Genomic DNA, 19810 nt, shown 5'->3' with positions numbered 1-19810 from the left:
AAGAAAAAGGAAAAAAATCCTTTAGTTATCAACAAAATAAATACATGTTACTTATAAGGGAAAAAAATTTAGATTATTATCAGATTTTTTTTTTTTTTTTTGGTATGTGGGCCTCTCACTACTGCGGCCTCTCCCATTACGGAGCACAGGCTCCGGACACGCAGGCCCAGCGGCCACGGCTCACGGGCCCAGCCGCTCCACGGCATACAGGATCCTCCCGGACCGGGCACGAACCCACATCCCCTGCATCAGCAGGCGGACTCCCAACCACTGCGCCACAAGGGAAGCCCCTATTATCAGATTTTTTGAAGCAATACTTTATGCCAGAAGAAAATGGAGCAACATATTTTAGATATCCAAAGAAAATGTAAGCCAATGATAAGCCAATGATTTTTTACCTAGAGAAACTGACCTTGAAGTATAAAAGGCACAGACAAACTGTTAACATGTAAGAAATCAGGAAACGTTGTTCCCATGAGTTCCTGAGGAATCTACTAGAGAACAAGCTTCAGAAAAATTTACTAGAGAGAGATTGACAGAGGACTAATAGTCAACATGAAACATACAGTAAATCTGAGAACTATGATTAAATAAGGGCTATAAGAGAGTGTAGCATGCCCTGGCTGTATCGTCACTCAATGTAAATTAGTTCAACTATTTTTTAAAGTGGGGGAAGAATGGGAAGAGATATGCAGAAAGAAATTTTAATTCTCAGGAATAGTGAAATGATAATATTGCTATTTTAAGACTGCTATGTGTATAATGTGGAATAAAGGAAATGAGTATAGGTTATTCTGATTCTGTCCTCTTCTGTGTCCTTGAAAACCAGGAAGATACAGAAGAATATGTATGTAAAATAGAAGAGTTTAAGTAAAACACCTTGTGCTGAATTTGAGTTAAATTTTTCTTAAAAAAAAATTATATTCTAGCTCTATCAACTGAAGAGGCCTAGAAATAATGACCAGCCAAGTCAGTGAACATCTCCACTCCCTGACTGTCTTGAAATTCCTTTTCCCACTAGAAGAAACCAGGGCTTCTTAGAGAAATGTCTGATTCCAGATTTAGGACAGGGAATGTATAGATGAGCCTGGACCATCTTTTCATACCAGATAGCAAGCAAGCTATCAAAGACTACTAGATGTCAAAAAGATTCAAGAGTCAATTTGAAGATGTTCCACTGACCAAAGATGACACAATTTTAACCTTAAAAGAGATAATTGTAATTGATTAAAATCAAATAAATATATTTAAATCTATGGGTTCCTGTTGATATTTTAAAAAAACCTAATTAGTTACCTTTGGAAGATTTTATTTATTATCTTGAAAACTAGTAAGCATATATCCAGGCTTTCTTTTACCAACTGTATCACATATGAATTGGGTAATAAAATAGTAGGAAACAGAGGCAGAGAGAGGGAGAGAAAGAAACAGAGGCAGAGAGAGAGAGAGAAAGAAACAGAAGCAGAGAGAGAGTGAGAGAGAAGGAGAGGCAAGGAAGCGGGGAGAGAGAGAGAGGATCCATAGATAAGAGGATTGTTTCTTTTTATAAAGTATTCCAGCAAAAGAAAATAAAGGATAGAATATCACCATATTGCAACACTCAGTAAATTAATGCACCTAGGAATTAATAACAGCTCCTAACACACCACCTTCTGTAGTGTTGCCAAAGGGACCAAACGTGGTTTGATCTAACCTCTGAATCCAGCTGCCAGTTTGCAGAACATACAGAGGACAGGCCAATGTGTAGAGCTGCACTATAAGTGTACAGTCGATCAAATCCATATTGTGGGAGAAGTTGCAGGTCAAATGCCCAGGTTCTAAAACATGAATTCTGGGAGTGGGGGAGGGAGAAGGAGAATAGAGGAAAAACCTGTAGAAAAAAGGAGACTTTAAAAATATGAAAAAGTGGTCCAGTTGTTAAGACCCCGCGCTTCCATGGCAGGGGGCACGGGTTAGATCCCCGGTCGGGGAACTGAGATCCTGCGTGCTGCGTGGCACGACCAAAAAATAAAAAAATACAAACTAAGTAAATAAAAATACAAAAAGAAATTAATAAGTAAGAGTAAGTGTCTAGGGATGCACACGTGGCTGATAAAACTATAAAGAAATGCAAGGAAGTGATTACTGTAAAAGTCAGGATAATGGTTACCCTGCCTGGGGGAAGGTTTTGAGATTGGAAAGGGACACGTGGAAGGGCTTCCAGTGTGGCAGGCAAAGTTATTTTTCTTGGCCTGGATGGTGGTTATAAGTAGACTTTCCTTATAACAACCTACTAAACTATACATTTGTTCTTGTGTGGCTTTCTGTATCAATATTTTATTTTACAATAAAAGGGTTTAAAAAGTTATGCAAAGGCTTTTGCTTCTAAGTAGAATGCAATAAGTAGTGACAGCCATCATTCCCACTGCAACAACTAGGAAAAAATGACAAAGTACAAATATCATATTTTTAAAATCATCAGAGACATGTAGAAGTAACAAGGACTAGATGAGCTAAGAGTCCACTGAAGAAAGAGCCCATCTTATGTGAGCTGAGATCATCAGCTATTTTCTTCCCAAAAACATTTGCCAAGTTTTAACATGGGTTGAATACTGGACTTGGTCTAGGCAGAGGGGTTCTCCTGGAGGAGGATAAATCAGGGGAACTTTTGACAATCATGGAGGATGGCATGACAGATTGGATTCTGGAACATACTTTTGTTTTTCCCAGTGGGACGTTTGCTGAGTGCTGGGATAGCACAGGAGAGTAGTGGACCAGGTTAAGTGAAATCTCATGCAATCTTACAGTGCTTAGAAGATAAAGTCCTACTATAGGGAGGGGCCTGCAACAAATACAAGACATCTCATCCTTGAGACATTTAAAAACAACGGTGGACTGAGTCTAACTAAAGCTCAGTTCCTTTTTTTAAAAAATATTTTTATTGGAGTATAGTTGATTTACAATGTTCTGTTAGTTTCAGATGTGCAGCAAAGTGAATCTTTATACATATACATCTATCCACTCTTTTTTAGATTCTTTTCCATAGGCCATTACACAGTATTGAATAGAGTTCCCTGTGCTATACAGTAGGTCCTTATTAGTTATCTGTTTTATATATAGTAGTGTGTATATGTCAATCCCAATCTCCCAATTTATCCCTCCCCCCAACTTCCCCCTGGTAACCACAGGTTTATTTTTTTCTTATTGGTGTAAAATTGCTTTACAATGTTGTGTTAGTTTCTGCTGTACAATGAAGTGAATCAGCTATGTGTATACCTATATTCCCTCCCTCTTAGATCTCCCTCCCACCCCCTCCCCCCATCCCACCCATCTAGGTCGTCACAGAGCACCGAGCTGAGCTCCCTGTGCTATACAGCAGGTTCCCACTAGCTATCTATTTTACACATGGTAATGTATTTATATGAAACCTAATCTCCCAATTCATCCCACCCTCCCCTTCCCGTGCTGTGTCCACATGTCCGTTCTCTATGTCTACATCTCTATTCCTGCCCTACAAATAGGTTCATCTGTACCATTTTTCTAGATTCCACATATATGCATTTATATACGATACTTGTTTTTCTCTTTCTGACTTACTTCACTCTGTATGACAGACTCTAGGTCCATCCACATCTCTACAAATGACCCAATTTCATTCCTTTTTGTGGCTGAGTAATATTCCATTGTACATATGTACCACATCTTTATCCATTCTTCTGTCGTTGGACATTTAGGTTGTTTCCATGTCCTGGCTACTGTAAATACTGCTGCAGTGAATACTGGGGTACATGTGTCCTTTTGACTTATGGTTTTCTCAGGGTATATGCCCAGTAGCAGGATTGCTGGGTCATATAGTAGTTCTATTTTTAGTTTTTTTAAGGAACCTCCATACTGTGTTCTCCATAGTGGCTGTATCAATTTACATTCCCACCAACAGTGCAAAAGATTTCCCTTTTCTCTACATCCTCTCCAGCATTTATTGTGTGTAGATATTTTGATGGTGGCCATTCTCATGGTGTGAGGTGATACTTCATTGTAGTTCTGATTTGCATTTCTCTAATAATTAGTGATGTTGAGCATCTTTTCATGTGCCTCTTGGCCGTCTGTATGTCTTCTTTGGAGAAACGTCTATTTAGGTCTTCTGCCCATTTTTTTTTTTTCTTTGCAGTACGCGGGCCTCTCACCATTGTGGCCTCTCCCACTGCGGAGCACAGGCTCCGGACGTGCAGGCTCAGCGGCCATGGCTCATGGGCATAGCCACTCTGCGGCATGTGGGATCGTCCCAGACCGGGGCATGAACCCGTGTCCTCTGCATCGGCAGGCAGACTCTCAACCACTGCGCCACCAGGGAAGCCCCTTCTGCCCATTTTTTGATTGGGTTGTTTGTCTTTTTAATAGTGAGCTGCATGAGCTGTTTATACATTTTGGAGATTAATCCTTTGTCCATTGATTCATTTGCAAGTATTTTCTCCCATTCAGAGGGTTGTCTTTTCGTCTTGTTTGTAGTTTCCTTTGCTTTGCAAAAGCTTTTAATTTTCATTAGGTCCCATTTGTTTATTTTTGTTTTTATTTCCATTACTCTAGGAGGTGGATCAAAAAAGATCTTGCTGTGATTTATGTCAGAGTGTTCTTCCTATGTTTTCCTCTAAGAGTTTTATAGTGTCTGGTCTTACATTTGGATCTCTAATCCATTTTGAGTTTATTTTTGTGTTTGGTGTTAGGGGTGTTCTAACTTCATTCTTTTACATGTAGCTGTCCAGTTTTCCCAGCACCACTTATTAAACAGGCTGTCTTTTCTCCATTGTACGTTCTTGCCTCCTTTGTCATAAATTAGGTGACCATATGTGCGTGGGTTTATCTCTGGGCTTTCTATCCTGAACCATTGATCTATATTTCTGTTTTTGTGCCAGTACTATACTATCTTGATTACTGTAGCTTTGTAGTATAGTTTGAAGTTGGGGAGCCTGATTCCTCCAGCTCCATTTTTCTTTATCAAGATTGCTTTGGCTATTCAGGATCTTTTGTGTTTCTGTACACATTATAAAATTTTTTGTTCTAGTTCTGTGAAGAATGCCATTGGTAGTTTGATAGGGATTGCACTGAATCTGGAGATTGCTTTGGGTAGTATAGTTGTTTTCACCATATTGGTTCTTCCATCCAAGAATATGGTATATTTCTCCATCTGTTTACGTCATCTTTGATTTCTTTCATCAGTGTTTTATAGTTTTCTGAGTACAAGTCTTTTGCCTCCTTAAGCAGGTTTATTACTAGGTATTTTATTCTTTTTTTTGCAGTGGTAAATGGGAGTGTTTCCTTAATTTCTCTTTCTGATTTTTCATTGTTAGTGTATAGGAATGGCAGAGATTTCTGTGCATTAATTTTGTATCCTGCAACCTTACCAAATTCATTGAACTCCAGTAGTTTTCTGGTGGCTTCTTTAGGATTTTCTATGTATAGTACCATGTTATCTGCAAACAGTGACAGTTTTACTTCTTTTTTTGCAATTTATATTCCTTTTATTTCTTTTTCTTCTCTGATTGCCATGGCTAGGACTTCTAAAACTATGTTGAATAATAGTGGCGAGAGTGGACATCCTTGTCTTGTTCCTGATCTTAGTGGAAATGCTTTCAGTTTTTCACCATTGAGTATGATGTTTTCTGTGGGTTTGTCATATACAGCCTTTATCATATTGAGGTAGGTTCCCTCTATTCCCATTTTCTGGAGAGTTTTTGTCATAAATGGGTGTTGAATTTTGTCAAAAGCTTTTTCTGCATCTGTTGAGGTGATCATATGGTTTTTATTCCTTAATTTGTTAATATGGTGTATCACATTGATTGATTTGCGTATATTGAAGAATCCTTGCATTCCTGGGATAAATCCCACTTGGCCATGGTGTATGATCCTTTTAATGTGTTGTTGGATTCTGTTTGCTAGTATTTTGTTCAGGATTTTTGCATCTATGTTCATCAGTGATATTGGTCTGTTATTTTCTTTTTTTGTAGTATCTTTGTCTGGTTTTGGTATCAGGGTGATGGTGGCTTCATAGAACGAATTTGGGAGTACTCCCCCCTCTGCAATTTTTCGGAAGAGTTTGAGAAGGATCGGTGTTATCTCTTCTCTAAATGTTGGATAGAATGCGCCTGTGAAGCCGTATGGTCCTGGACTTCTGTTTGTTGGAAGCTTTTTAATTACAATTTCAATTTCATTACTTGTAATATGTCTGTTTATATTTTCTAGTTCTTCCTGGTTCAGTCTTAGAAAATTGTACTTTTCCAAGAATTTGTCCATTTCTTCGTGGTTATCCATTTTATTGGTATATAGTCATTTGTAGTAGTCTCTTATAATCCTTTGTATTTCTGTGGTGTCAGTTGTGATTTCTCCTTTTTCATTTCTAATTTTATTTATTTGAGTCCTCTCCCTGTTTTTTTCTTGATGAGTCTGGCTAAAGGTTTATCGATTTTGTTTATCTTCTCAAAGAACAAACTTTTAGTTTTATTGATCTTTGCTATTTTACTTGTTTCTATTTCGTTTATTTCTGTTAGAAAGAATTAAAAAATAAAAATAGAGATGAAACAACAACCAGAAGGTAAAACAGAACCACAATAGTAAAAAGGAGGAAAAAAAAAAGCGGAAAAGGCCTTGACTCTGGGGGGCGGGGTTTAGGTGGTGGGTGGGGCCTATGCTTAGGTCCCACAGGGCCGAATAAGGCGCTAGGAGGGTGGGGGCTTAGGCTCAGTGCAGCAGCAGGGGCCCAGGAGTGCCTCTGGCTTTGGAGGGTGGAGGACCAGGTCTAGGACCCCAGCAGGCTCCCTGGGCCTGAGAGGGCAGGGGAAACGCTAGGCGAGTTCCCCCCGATCCTCCAATCCCTGGAGGGCCCCGCCCCATTGGCCTCTCTTCTTCTTCCCCCCCTCCTCCCTCCTATGCCCCTAGGACCCACAGATCCAGAGGGGGCCCCAGAAGGCAGGGGACCAGACCAGGAAGCCCAACAGGCTTTCCGGGGGCAAGTGGGCAGGGGAAACGCCCTCTGTGCCTCCCCGATTCTCCAATCAAAGAGGGCTTTGGGGCTTCCCTGGTGGTGCAGTGGTTAAGAATCCGCCTGCCAATGCAGGGGACATGGGTTCAAGCCCTGGTCCGGGAAGATCCCACACGCTGTGGAGCAGCTAAGCCCATGCGGCACAACTACTGAGTCTGCACTCTAGTGCCTGCGAGCCACAACTACTGAGCTCGTGTGCCACAACTACTGAAGCCCGTGAGCCTAGAGCTCATGCTCCGCAACAAGGGAAGCCACTGCAATAAGAAGCCCATGCACTGCAACAAAGGATAGCCGCAGCTCGCCGCAACTAGAGAAAGCCTGCGTGCAGCAATGAAGACCCAACACAGCCAAAAATAAGTTAATTAATTTAAAAAAAAAAAAAAGGCGGCTCCACCCTGTCCTCCTCTCCTTTTCTCCCCCTGCCTCCCTCCTACGCCCCTAGGACCAGCATGGACCAGAGGGGGCCTCAGAGGGCAGAGGACCTGGCCCAGGAACCCTGCAGGCTTCCCGGGGCCTGATTGGGCAGGGGAAACGCTAGACTTGCTCCCCCTGATCTCCAAGCCCCCCAAGCGTTCCTCCAGGTATGGGAACCCCTTCCCCCTCCCAGCCACCCCTCAGGGGCGCCGGTCCTGTCTGGCCTCCACTTCTCATCCCCCCTTACTCCCGCCACGTCCTACCCGGCCTCTCAGGGGTTCCTCCCATCTCCTTGGGCATCGAGGTCCCCTACCAGTGTCCAGCCAGTGCCCTAGTTGTGGGGAGGCGCGAACTCCATGTCCTCCCCTGCCGCCATCTTGACTCTGCCCCATAAGTTTATTTTCTACATCTGTAACTCTATTTCTGTTTTGTAGATAAGTCCATATGTAGCCTTTTTTTAGATTCCACATATAGGCGATATCATATTTGTCTTTCTCTGTCTGACTTACTTCCATCAGTATGACAGTCTCCAGGTCCATCCATGTTGCTACAAATGGCATTATTTTGTTCTTTTTTATGGCTGAGTAATATTCCATTGTATATATGTACCACATCTGTTTTATCCATTCATCTATCATTGGACATTTAGGTTGTTTCCATGTCCTGGCTATTGTAAATAGTGCGGCAATGAACATTGGGGTGCATGAACCATTTTGAATTATGGTTTTCTCCAGATATATGCCCAGGACTGGGATTGCTGGATCATATGGTAGCTCTATTTTTAGTTTTTTAAGGAACCTCTATACTTTCTCCATAGTGGCTGTACCAGTTTACATTCCCACCAACAGTGTAGGAGGGTTCCCTTTTCTCCACACCCTCTCCAGCATTTATTGTTGTAATTTTTTGATGATGGCTATTCTGATGGTGTGAGGTGATACCTTATTGTAGTTTTGATTTGCATTTCTCTAATAATTAGTGATGTTGAGCATCTTTTCATGTGCCTCTTGGCCATCTGTATGTCTTCTTTGAAGAAATGTCTATTTAGATCTTTCGTCCATTTTTTGGTTGGGTTGTTCGTTTATTTGATATTGAGCTGCATGAGCTGTTTGTGTATTTTGGATATTTTCTCCCATTCTGAGGGTTGTCTTTTCGTTTTGTTTATAGTTTCCTGTGCAAAAGCTTTGAAGTTTAATTAGGTCCCATTTGTTTATTTTTGTTTTTATTTTCATTACTCTAGGAGATGGATCGAAAAAGATCTTGCTGTGATTTATGTCCTAGAGTGTTCTGCCTATGTTTTCCTCTAAGAGTTTTATAGTATCTGGCCTTACATTTAGGTCTTTAATCCATTTTGAGTTTATTTTTGTGTATGGTGTTAGGGTGTGTTCTGATTTCATTCTTTTACATGTAGCTGTCCAGTTTTCCCATCACCACTTATTGAAGAGACTGCCTTTTCTCCATTATATATTCTTGCCTCCTTTGTCATAGATTAGGTGACCACAGATGCATGGGTTTATCTCTGGACTTTCTATCCTGAACCACTGATCTATATTTCTGTTTTTGTGCCAGTACCATACTGTTTTGATTACTGTAGCTTTGTAGTATAGTTTGAAGTCAGGGAGTCTGATTCCTCTGGCTCCGTTTTTCTTTCTCAAGATTGCTTTGGCTATTCGTGGTCTTTTGTGTTTCCACACAAATTGTAAAATTTTTTGTTCTATTTCTGTGAAAAAAGCCATTGGTAATTTGATAGGGATTGCATTAAATCTGTGGATTGTAAAGCTTAATTCCTCATTGGATTGAGGTGTTCAACATTTCACCGTGTCTGCCTAATATAAGAAAGAGTGAATCCATTATTTGGGGCATAGGTGTTGTCAATGGGGGGTATAATATCAATTTCAGTTTCTAGGATTCCATTATTTTATGATAATGCCAAGCATACAATAAAAAAATATATGAGACATATAAAGGAACAGAAAAATGTGGCCAATGAGAGAAAAAGTAGACAACAGAAGCTGACTTATAGATAATCCATATTTGGAGATGACAGAAAAAGACTTTAAAATAAGTATAATAAATACATTGAATAAAATAGAGGAAAAGATCAATGGGTAAAAAGTTGGAGAATTTTAATATAGGATTGGAATCTAAAAATAAGATGTACATTTCTACAATTGGAAAATATAGTATCTAAAATGAAGAACTCATTGAATGAGATTAAATAGACAGAGTAGAAGTAGACTGGACACAGCAGAAGACAGAGTTAGTAAACTCAAAGTCAGATTAATAGAAAATATCCAAAAAGAAGAACAGAATGTAAAGAACAGACCATAAGGAACTCAGGGAACACAAATAGACTAAAACACATATGTAATTGGAGTCCCAGAAGGAAAATAGCAATAAGAGCAGAAGCAATATTTGAAGACAGAATATTTGGCTGAGAATTTTCTAAAAGTGATGAAAACTAAACTTTATTCAAAGTGCATGAACCTCAAGATACCTTTACTGATTAACCATAACCTTTCTCCAGGGCCTCCATTCTGCAGCACTTATATCTCTGCTTCTTTCATCTCTGTGAGTTACTACATTCTCAGAATTTGTTTGGAGGTTTTTCCTTAAGAATGTGCTATGTCTCCCCAGCTTGCTTCTTAAGAACAAGGGCTATTTTTAGTATTATTTATTTTATATCCTGTAATATTGATATGGTTTGCTTACAATACTTACTATACTAACAGAATTTTTCACCTATGTAATAAAATGCCCAGCACAATTCCAAGTGATTTTTGTCATATTTATTTCTGAACACCAATAATTTATCAATCAGGGCTCAGTTAAAAAAAATGGAAACCATATCAGCTATTTTAGTAAAGAGAATTTAACATTAAAAAATTGGCTAGGGCTTCCCTGGTGGTGCAGTGGTTGAGAGTCAACCTGCCGATGCAGGGGACACGGGTTCGTGCCCCGGTCCAGGAAGATCCCAAATGCCGTGGAGAGGCTGGGCCCGTGAGCCATGGCCGCTGAGCCTGCATATCCGGAGCCTGTGCTCCGCAACGGGAGAGGCCACAACAGTGAGTGGCCCGTGTACTGCAAAAAAAAAAAAAAAAAAAAAAAATTGGCTAGCACATATTGAAGGGCTGAAAAAAAAAAAAAAGAAACAAGGACACTGAAGTAACTGTAGGAACCCTAGGTCTGGGAAGACAAGGAAAGAGATTAGAGTTATTAGAGCCTAGAAGCTTGGAGGAGAGGTCCCATAGAACTAGGACCATCAGCACCTGAGGAGAGGGTGCCCTGAACAGCTGTGACTCACATCTCTATGGAGGGTTATCTGCCTGGCTAGTTCTGGAAGGCTGTATTTTCCGAAGATGGTTACAATACCTGACAGACATCTCACATGCTCTTCATACAATCTGACTTTGAAACTCTTCACTGAGAGATGAGGTCTGTGTTTGCTCCCTTCGAATTTGGGCTGGCTTATCAGTATATGGTAGTAGCTCTATGTGACTTGTGAGGCTAGGTCATAAAAGGTGATACATCTTTCACTTGTAACTCTTGGGGCACTCACCTTTGAAGCCTTCAGCTGTCTGAGGTTGCCATGCTGAGAGGAAGCCCAACTAGCCTACATGGAGAGACCCTGAGACTACATGGAGACATGCCCAGCCAGCGCCCAGCTGCTTCAGCACCTGGCTTTTCCAGCTCTAGCCACAATTTGACAGCAACCACATGAGACACCTGAGCCAGAACTTCCCCTGTGAAGCCCTTCCTAAATTCCTGATGCATGGAAACATAAGAATTAGTAAAATAATTATTTTGGAAAGTCACTGAGTTTTGAGGTGGTTTGTTACACAGCATAGATAACCAGAACACTGGTACTGTTATCTCAGGAGCTCAGAGGAGCTGCCTCACAGAGCTGTGACTGAAACCCCCAACAAGGCTAGCTTTGGAAGTGCCAGAAAAAGTCTAGAAACTGAAATTAACTGCTACTGTCAGAGTGAAAGGCCAATGTTGAGACAATATTGACAGGGTTGGCAAGCAAACAGAAAGTGTCTAGTCCTTCCTTTTGGCAGAATCTAGTAGAAAGCCAGCTTGGCAAAGGAGAAATGTAGTTTTCAGAGTTCTAGCCCCAGTTCGTAAGTCAGAGTACTGATAACTATGTAAAAATATGTTAGATTCTCTCTGTACATTTGACCTTAGCAAATCTATGTATCTAACATATCTTTTGCATAATTTCATACCTTATGGAAAAGGCTTCACTTAATAAAAACATGCGTGCAGTCTTTGGTTTCTCTTACCGCAGGTATGATCCGAAGGAGAACAAGTGGACTCGGGTGGCTTCTATGAGTACTAGGAGACTAGGCGTGGCTGTGGCTGTGTTAGGAGGGTTCTTATACGCTGTAGGTGGCTCTGATGGGACATCTCCACTCAACACAGGTTAGTTCCTTCCAAAGTCAGTTTAGTTTCCCCAAACCAATACATTTTTCTTAGGAGAGTCCCCTTACAAAAAGTATAAGAAGTTCATGTTATCCTATCATTTATTAAGAAAATTATTTTCCCTCTAGGAGAGTTCAACTGTTAGCTCTTCCTCAGCTCCTTCTGCAGTCATAGTCTACTAGTATATTCCCAAAGTATTTCTTTCTCCCTTCATTTCACAAGTTGCTAGGAATTTATAATGAATAAAACAACTATTTTCTTAATATTATTTCCCTCCCCCCAACCATCTTTCCTTAAAAAACAAATAAAATCCTCTGTATTATAATCTAAAAATAAATAAAAACTTATAAACTGGTTTATAGTCTAATCCTGTCATTTAAAGATAAGGAGAGATGCCACGAGTCACATAGCTAATGAGTCATATAGCCAGAACTAGAACTAGGTACCTTGACTCCAACACATGCCCTTTGCATCAACCATACCTAAAAGAAATCAGTCCCTGATGAGAATATAGTAGTATTATCCAAAGGTAGATGATTCCTTCTCAGAAGCAAAAATCAGATTGCTTATTGAAAATATGTTATCACAAAGTGAAGTAGCTATGAAGAAAACTAGAGGTGAAAGGAAATGATTGCATGGTCACTTACTGGTTTTTCTTTTCCCTGCAGTGGAGCGTTATAATCCTCAGGAAAACAGATGGCACACCATAGCCCCTATGGGGACCCGGAGGAAACACCTAGGCTGTGCAGTGTATCAGGATATGATCTATGCCGTAGGAGGTAGAGATGACACTACAGAGCTTAGCAGTGCTGAGAGATACAACCCCAGAACCAACCAGTGGTCTCCAGTGGTGGCTATGACATCCCGCCGTAGTGGAGTAAGTGCCCGGCTACTGAAAACTTTGAAAAGCAAAAGCACCAAGAGAGGGCTGTGCAGAAGGAGAAGTCTGATCTGTAAAGTATAATACAATGGGACAGTGAGGAGATGCACTGTATAGGCAAAACAACCCCTGTCACTTTTGTACTGGAAAAAAAAGTTAATTTCTTTTGATTACTATTATCTCAAGTTAAATATCTTATATCCAATCATATCTTTAATTAGAGAATTATTTTTATGATTTATTTACTTTTATTGAAGTATAGTTGATGTATAATATATTAATTTCTGCTGTTCAGCACATGATTCAGTTATACATATATACATTCTCTTTTAATATTCTTTTCCATTATGGTTTATCACAGGATACTGAATATAGTTCCCTCTGCTATACAGTAGGACCTTGTGGTTTATCCATTCTATATACAATAGTTTGCATCTTATGATTTATCTTGTAATCAGTTGCCTCTTTGAAAGGCATCGCCCTGTCTTATCTACTACCTTATCTAACTTCACTCGAATTCATTGATATTGGATTGGATTGGATATATAGATTCATCCATATCTAATAGAGAGCAGTTTCTTCAGCAGCCACTGTGTTTTGGTCCCATAGGTTGGCCTGGCAGTAGTGAATGGACAGCTCATGGCTGTAGGAGGTTTTGATGGCACAACGTACTTGAAGACCATTGAAGTTTTTGATCCTGACGCCAATACATGGAGGTAACCTTTAAGCTATGTTGCAAATCACCTCACTGCTGACTTGAAAATCATGGGCTTGAGATAAAACATGACCATCAAAATCAAGATGGTCAGTATATTGAATTACCTCTTGCAGTACTTTGAAAAGGGCTCAAAGTTACCCATATTTGATGGCTTATTTTGACTTCATTGCTCTAAAGTGGCTGACATCTTACAAAATTCCTCTCTTTGGTAACTGTCCAGTTTTATAATTGGAGGTAGCAAAAACAGAAAAAACAATCTCCCCTCTAGCTCTGTCACGTTCAGCTGAGGAAACTAAAGCACTGAGAAATAGAGACCTGCCTAAGCAAGTTAGTGACAGAGTTAGAATTAGAACCTAGACCTTTGGCTGTCAATCTGTCATTGCAATTTTTATGCCCAGGAAAAACAAATTGCAGTTACTGTTTTAAAAATAATATTTTATTTCATTTTAAAACTGATTTTTTCTCTTGAGTTTTAAAAATATTTAAATATGTTATTACTCTATTTTAATGTCTAGTAAATTGTAACAGTCACTTTTAGCAAGGAGGCTACATCTTACTTAGGAGAGTTTAAGTTAAGCTGTATTCATAGGCTTAATTTTACTTTGCTTTTAAATCCTTAATTGTCTAACAAATCCTTCCTAAATACTTAAGTAGTTCTTATAAATTCACATAAATTGGGTGACTCCTGCATTTATTTTAAATATTCAAAAACTTTTACAAATGTAGCAAAATTCTCTTAAACCTTTCAACTTAAAATCCTAAGTCTAAATCTTTGCTCAGTCACACATATTAAACTTGATCTTTGCTCAATCACACATTTTAAGCTTGATTGACAAAACTAATCTGATAGATGCTCTGATATGCCAAAGTCTCTTAAACACTACAAGTTTAAAAGGTCAAATATATAGTTAATTCTCATTTTTAATATAAAATATTAATAGTATGGGTTTGAGGTACTTTATATCTATACTAATATCTATTTTAAATACTAGCTTTGAAAAAAAACAGTTTTACCTTCTAAGCAGTTCTTTCTCAGAGAATTGGGCTTATTTGCCTAAACACGTCTGGGGTAACCATCTCAGTGGCTGAGGTTGCACATAAACCACAGATAGCAGTCTAGATATGATATCTGAGGCAGAAGACATTCTGAAAGATTTTTCTCATGACCAGGAAAGATAAGTTGACGTCTTTTGTAGTCACTTTTATATTCCAGAAGGGGCAGTCTTGTAGTCCATTCTGCATTCTGAGTATACATTTTCTAATTTTGAGCCTGTAACTATCACCCAGATTTTTTTCATTAGTATATAAGATTCAACTAATGAATTTACTGTGTTCTTTTTATAGTCTTCATCTCTGGGAAACAGGGAAAGCCACAACTTTGACAGATATCTGAATGACATTCTTTGGATTCTGCATCTCTCTCATGCTCTGCATGGCTCAGTGGTCACAATACTAAAGTCAGACTAATAACACTGTAGCACTTTTTGCTTGTACATCACATTTTCACAACCTTGTTCATGAAGTAAAGATTTACTGAGTGCTCTAGACCCTGGGGATACAAAAGTGAACACAACAAAATTCCCTGCCTGCCTGGAGCTGACATTACGAGGGAGATAGTGCCATACCAGGGGTGGAAGTGCTATGGCAAATAGCAGAGAGGCAGGGAGTCCAGGGAGGATTATCCACTTTAAAAGGTAGCCCAGGGAGGCCCCACTGAAAAGGTAACATTTCAGGAAAACCTAATAGAGGTTAAGGGAAAGAGAATGGCAGGTTTTCATGAATAGGAGCCTCTCACTTACGGTGTATTTTCTTCCATATACAGCTTTCTATTTTTAGTGGGAATCCGGTAAGCATAATTTGGGAAGACAGCCAAGTTTATTTCTGCCACTTAATGACTATGATCCTATGTAAGGACTTGTTCCTCAGTAACTGTTACTAATATATGTTAGTAATATTTGACCAAGTAATATTCATGAAATTCTTAAGGACCATCTGTTGAGGGATTACTATATAAATTTTTGTAGTTACATATCCCAAATTTAAAGCCAATTTAAAATCAATACTTACAGTTGACAGAGGATCTAATATTCTTTTCCATGGAAATCCTTAATTTTGAAGATGATCTTGTTCACATATCAAAAACTAGATGCAGACTTTATTTAATCATATCCAGCTTTGTTCCATAAAGGGTTTGAGAAGACTTCTAAGAGTACATACAAAACAAAAGGATAGAAATAAATCATTGAAGTTTAGGCAAAAGCAAAATGTGGGTGGGAAAATATAGCCAGGGTCAAAATTAGACACAAAAATGTAGAATATGTGATTCTGTGTAATTGTTATAAGTCAGTCTACATGTAGAGTTATAAAGGCAAAATGGATATGGTGCTCTCTTAAAACAGTGTCCTAAAAGTCAGAGAATTTCAGTCAATGTCTGAAATAATTCTGCTACTTGCCAGTGCTCAATTCCAGCTCCTACTCTTTGGAAGAGAATGTATGAAGCTAAAAATATTAGTTGTGATATAAAACAAAGAATTGTGTTTTATTAACATCTACATTATGGAAGAAATAGTGCTTTTTCTATTTAGAAATCTGATTGTGTTTCTTTCTTTGCAGGTTATATGGCGGGATGAATTACCGTCGGCTTGGAGGTGGTGTAGGAGTTATAAAAATGACACATTGTGAATCCCATATATGGTGACCATATAGAAGACAGTCATGCATTTGCTCCTCTGTATTGTGGAGAGCTTTGACTTTGGAGCTTTGTACAGCTCTAGAATACACTAAACAAATTTTATTATTTGCCGGTGCCTCAACATGTGGAAATACAGATACATTGAAAGTACTTCACCTGCAAGACGCCACCTTTGCACAATAATTTTCAGTTCTGTGCAGAAGAATATTTATTTTTGGTTTTAATTTATCATGGGATTTTTGTTGCTGGGTTTTTGGTTTTTTGTTTTGGGATTTAGCCTTCCTCCCACCAAAAGAGAAAAAAAGGAAAGACAAAAAAAAATCAAAACATTTCAAGCAGTAAAACCTTATTTTTAAGATACTGATTAAGTTTGAAACTACTAATAAGGGAAGAGGTCTATATGGGATCTAGTTGTCAGTTCTAAGCAGTCCATCCACAAGACTCCACTACTTACAGGGACTTACCAGTGACAAAGATAGGTATGCAAGGTGTATTAGTTAGGCATCATTCTTGCAGTAAGCACCAGAAGACTTGAAAATCTAAAAAACAAAACAAAGGAAACATCTCATTTAACTAGAACAATTCAAAAGGAATATTAAATCAATAAGACCAGGACTCAGATGCCAAAGTTTTCATCAGTGGAAGCTCACATCTTGTTTCCTTCCTTATGGACTTGCTTGCCACTATAAAGTCTTTTTTTCAAATATTTCCATAGAGTTCCTGCTAGATCTAGAGCTCTGCTCAGTGCCTCTACAAAAACAGTATATGATTCTCATATACTGTCTTGAGAATCCCCCAGTAGAATCACGTGTAACTCTGCAAGTTTTTGCTCAAAAACGTTACTGACTGAAGCAACTTTCCTTTCTATTTCCTATTGCTACTAAGGACCAGCAGGGAGAAATGTCCTCTCCCCAGCAGTGAATACTGTTATGCAATTTACACTTGATGCTCAGGCCTGCTGAAGCTGAGGCTTACCTGTAATCACAGCCTCCAAGGGAATGAATTCTTCAGTTCATGAAATAGTATGCTAACGAGTATAAAATCAATTGAGGCATTTAATTAATAAAATCTTGGTTCTTTTATAAAAACTATATATCATTATCCTCATTCTATAAAGCCACTATTACCACTACTCTCAAATTGCACTTTCTGGTAAAAAGTTAACATTTTTAAGGAAAAAAAAGAATACAGATTTCAGTGGTTAAAGTGTTTTTGTTATTGTGATCATACACCAGTTTTTTTCAATGTATCTTGCAGGAAAAGCTTTGAAAAAGACTTCAACCACAACCATACGGAATAACCTTCTTCTCCCTCCCCTCACTACAAAAATGTTTGGCAACATTTGTGTTTACATTTAAAGATCATTTGCACCTTTATAAGGAAAAAAAATAAGTATTTGGTAAACAATTGTTTACATGCATCATTTATGCTTTTTTCTAGCATGTATAACTTTTTAAAATAAAGGTAGTACTTACCATAAAAAAATTTTGGTTAATGCTTTTTAATGCTTGTATCTCTGCTACTTAATTTAGATTTTCTGTTTCTATATCATTTACACTTCCTATTATAAAGTTAAAAGTACTTACAACCTGAAGGAATAAAGGGATTACCAGCTAGAATTATGAATTTTTATTATATATTTTATATAATAGTAGTATATTACCTAACCTCTAAACTTATTTTCTGGTGTGGGACTTGGAATCAAACGATTTTGAGCTAGAAGGACTTTTAACAATCATCTGGTCCAGGGACTTCCCTGGTGGCACAGTGGTTAAGAATCCACCTGCCAACACAAGGGACACGGGTTTGAGCCCTGGTCTGGGAAGATCCTGCATGCCGCGGAGCAACTAAGCCTGTGTGCCACAACTATTGAGCCTGCGCTCCAGAGCCTGTGAGCCACAACTACTGAGCCCATGTGCCTCAACTACTGAAGCCTGCACGCCTAGAGCCCGTGCTCCACAACAAGAGAAGCCACTGCAATGAGAAGCCTGCACGCCGCAACTAGAGAAAGCCCACGTGCAGCAACGAAGACCCAACACAGACAAAAATAAATTAATTAAAAAATCATCATCATCATCAGGCTTCCCTGGTGGCGCAGTGGTTAAGAATCCTCCTGCCAATGCAGGGGACACGGGTTCAAGCCCTGGTCTGAGAAGATCCCACATGCCACGCAGCAATTAAGCCCATGTGCCACAACTACTGAGCCTGTGCTCTAGAGCCCTCAAGCCACAACTACTGAGTTCACGTGCCACAACTACTGAAGACCACTGTGCCTAGAGCCTGTGTTCCACAACAAGAGAAGCCAATGCAATGAGAAGCCCGTGCACCACAATGAAGAGTAACCCCCACTCGCCGCAACTAGAGAAAGCCCACGCACAGCAACAAAGACCCAACGCAGCGAAAGATAAATAATTTTTTTTAAATGGCTAAATAAAATCATCATCATCATCTGGTCTAAACCCATTTATTGCTCTGCTTTAAGAATGAAAACCAAGGAAGTCCTGCCTAAGCGTAAATAGTCAATGATAGAACCAACATTTGAAATCAGTTCCCCTAACTCCTACTTCATTTCTCTTTCTATGCCACACAGCCACTGCAGACTTACCTGAAACATGGCCTGGAACTAAATATACTAATAGACCTTAATTTTAAGGTCTGGTATGCAACATTGAAAAGGTATAAAAATTTTTATGAGATCATTATGGTACTGCATCACTAACAGTCAGTCTTCAAGACAAAATCACGTATTTCCAAAGACTCTACTATTTCATATATTTGAAGAAAAGGAGGGGAATAGTAACAGCAACAAAATTCTAGGGATTAGACTTTCCATAAGCAGGGAAGTCCCCAGTGAGAGCAATTCACATGGCAGTGATTCAAGAGTAGAGACCCAGGAACTATAGCACTGGCCAAAGTGACCATCGGAGTCTAAAGGGTCTTTTTTTTCCTTACACTGAAGGTGCTCCAGTTTTATTGAGTGAAGTGTACTTATTCTATAAAAGACATTGGTGTAAAATAGAATATTTATTAACTTAATATTTATTAACTTGTTAATAACTTATTAACTTATTAACAATACTATGAAGTAAACTTGGGTTGGGTTGGTGGTTATCTTCATTTTATAAATAAGTAAATTGAAGCTTAGAAAAGTTAAAATGACATGGTAGATGCTGAACCTCAAATGCACATCCCCTGATTCCAAACCCATTCTTCTCTATAGTGCTCTCCACATTCCCATTTCTAATGTCACTGTTCCCCAGTTTTGTTCTCCAATATTTTACCTGCAAATAGTCTACACTGCAGAGACTAGTTCTTGACAACTGTGAAGTAGAAAAGGTCCCTCCTGAACAATATTTGAGTGAAAGTAGGGAAAAAGCATTTCAAACTTTATATTAACTTAGGAAACAGATGGGAAAAGAAAAAAAATGGGATAAGGAAAGAAATAGAGGAGAGAAGAAGGAAGAGGCAAAAACAGACCAGTAAACCCAAATATCACTGGCTGGTTGTCTAAGTACTTTGTGACACTGGCTCTTTAAATTGCTTTGAGGTCTCTGTACTGGAAGTGACTGATAAGAATAGTTCCTAGAAATGACAAAACTCTTCAACTAGAGTTGTCTTAAGTGTCCTTAACAATAGTAACCTTTAAGTTATTTAGTCATGGTTAGGAACTTT

At 38.9% G+C, this 19810-nt stretch overlaps 1 protein-coding gene across 3 annotated transcripts in view; it reads left to right on the top strand.

The window, feature by feature from the left end:
- Positions 1-17627, top strand: part of KLHL20 (kelch like family member 20) — a 78586-nt gene extending 60959 nt beyond the window's left edge. For 2 of the 3 annotated variants that reach the window (XM_029229269.1, XM_029229270.1), the window contains 4 exons: positions 11715-11848; positions 12517-12725; positions 13338-13444; positions 16060-17598. In XM_029229269.1, the coding sequence (XP_029085102.1) occupies positions 11715-11848; positions 12517-12725; positions 13338-13444; positions 16060-16144 (535 nt within the window). In that variant the 3' untranslated portion in view covers positions 16145-17598. Of the gene's footprint in view, positions 1-11714; positions 11849-12516; positions 12726-13337; positions 13445-16059 lie in introns of all 3 variants that reach the window. The other variant, XM_029229268.1, reaches the window with a different exon arrangement.
- Positions 17628-19810: the final 2183 nt, after the last annotated feature.

The sequence above is a fragment of the Monodon monoceros genome, unplaced genomic scaffold, assembly GCF_005190385.1.
Source record: "Monodon monoceros isolate NGI ecotype Baffin Bay Population unplaced genomic scaffold, NGI_Narwhal_1 Super_Scaffold_18, whole genome shotgun sequence".
NCBI lineage: Eukaryota > Metazoa > Chordata > Mammalia > Artiodactyla > Monodontidae > Monodon > Monodon monoceros.
This window is presented reverse-complemented; position numbering and strand designations above follow the sequence as displayed.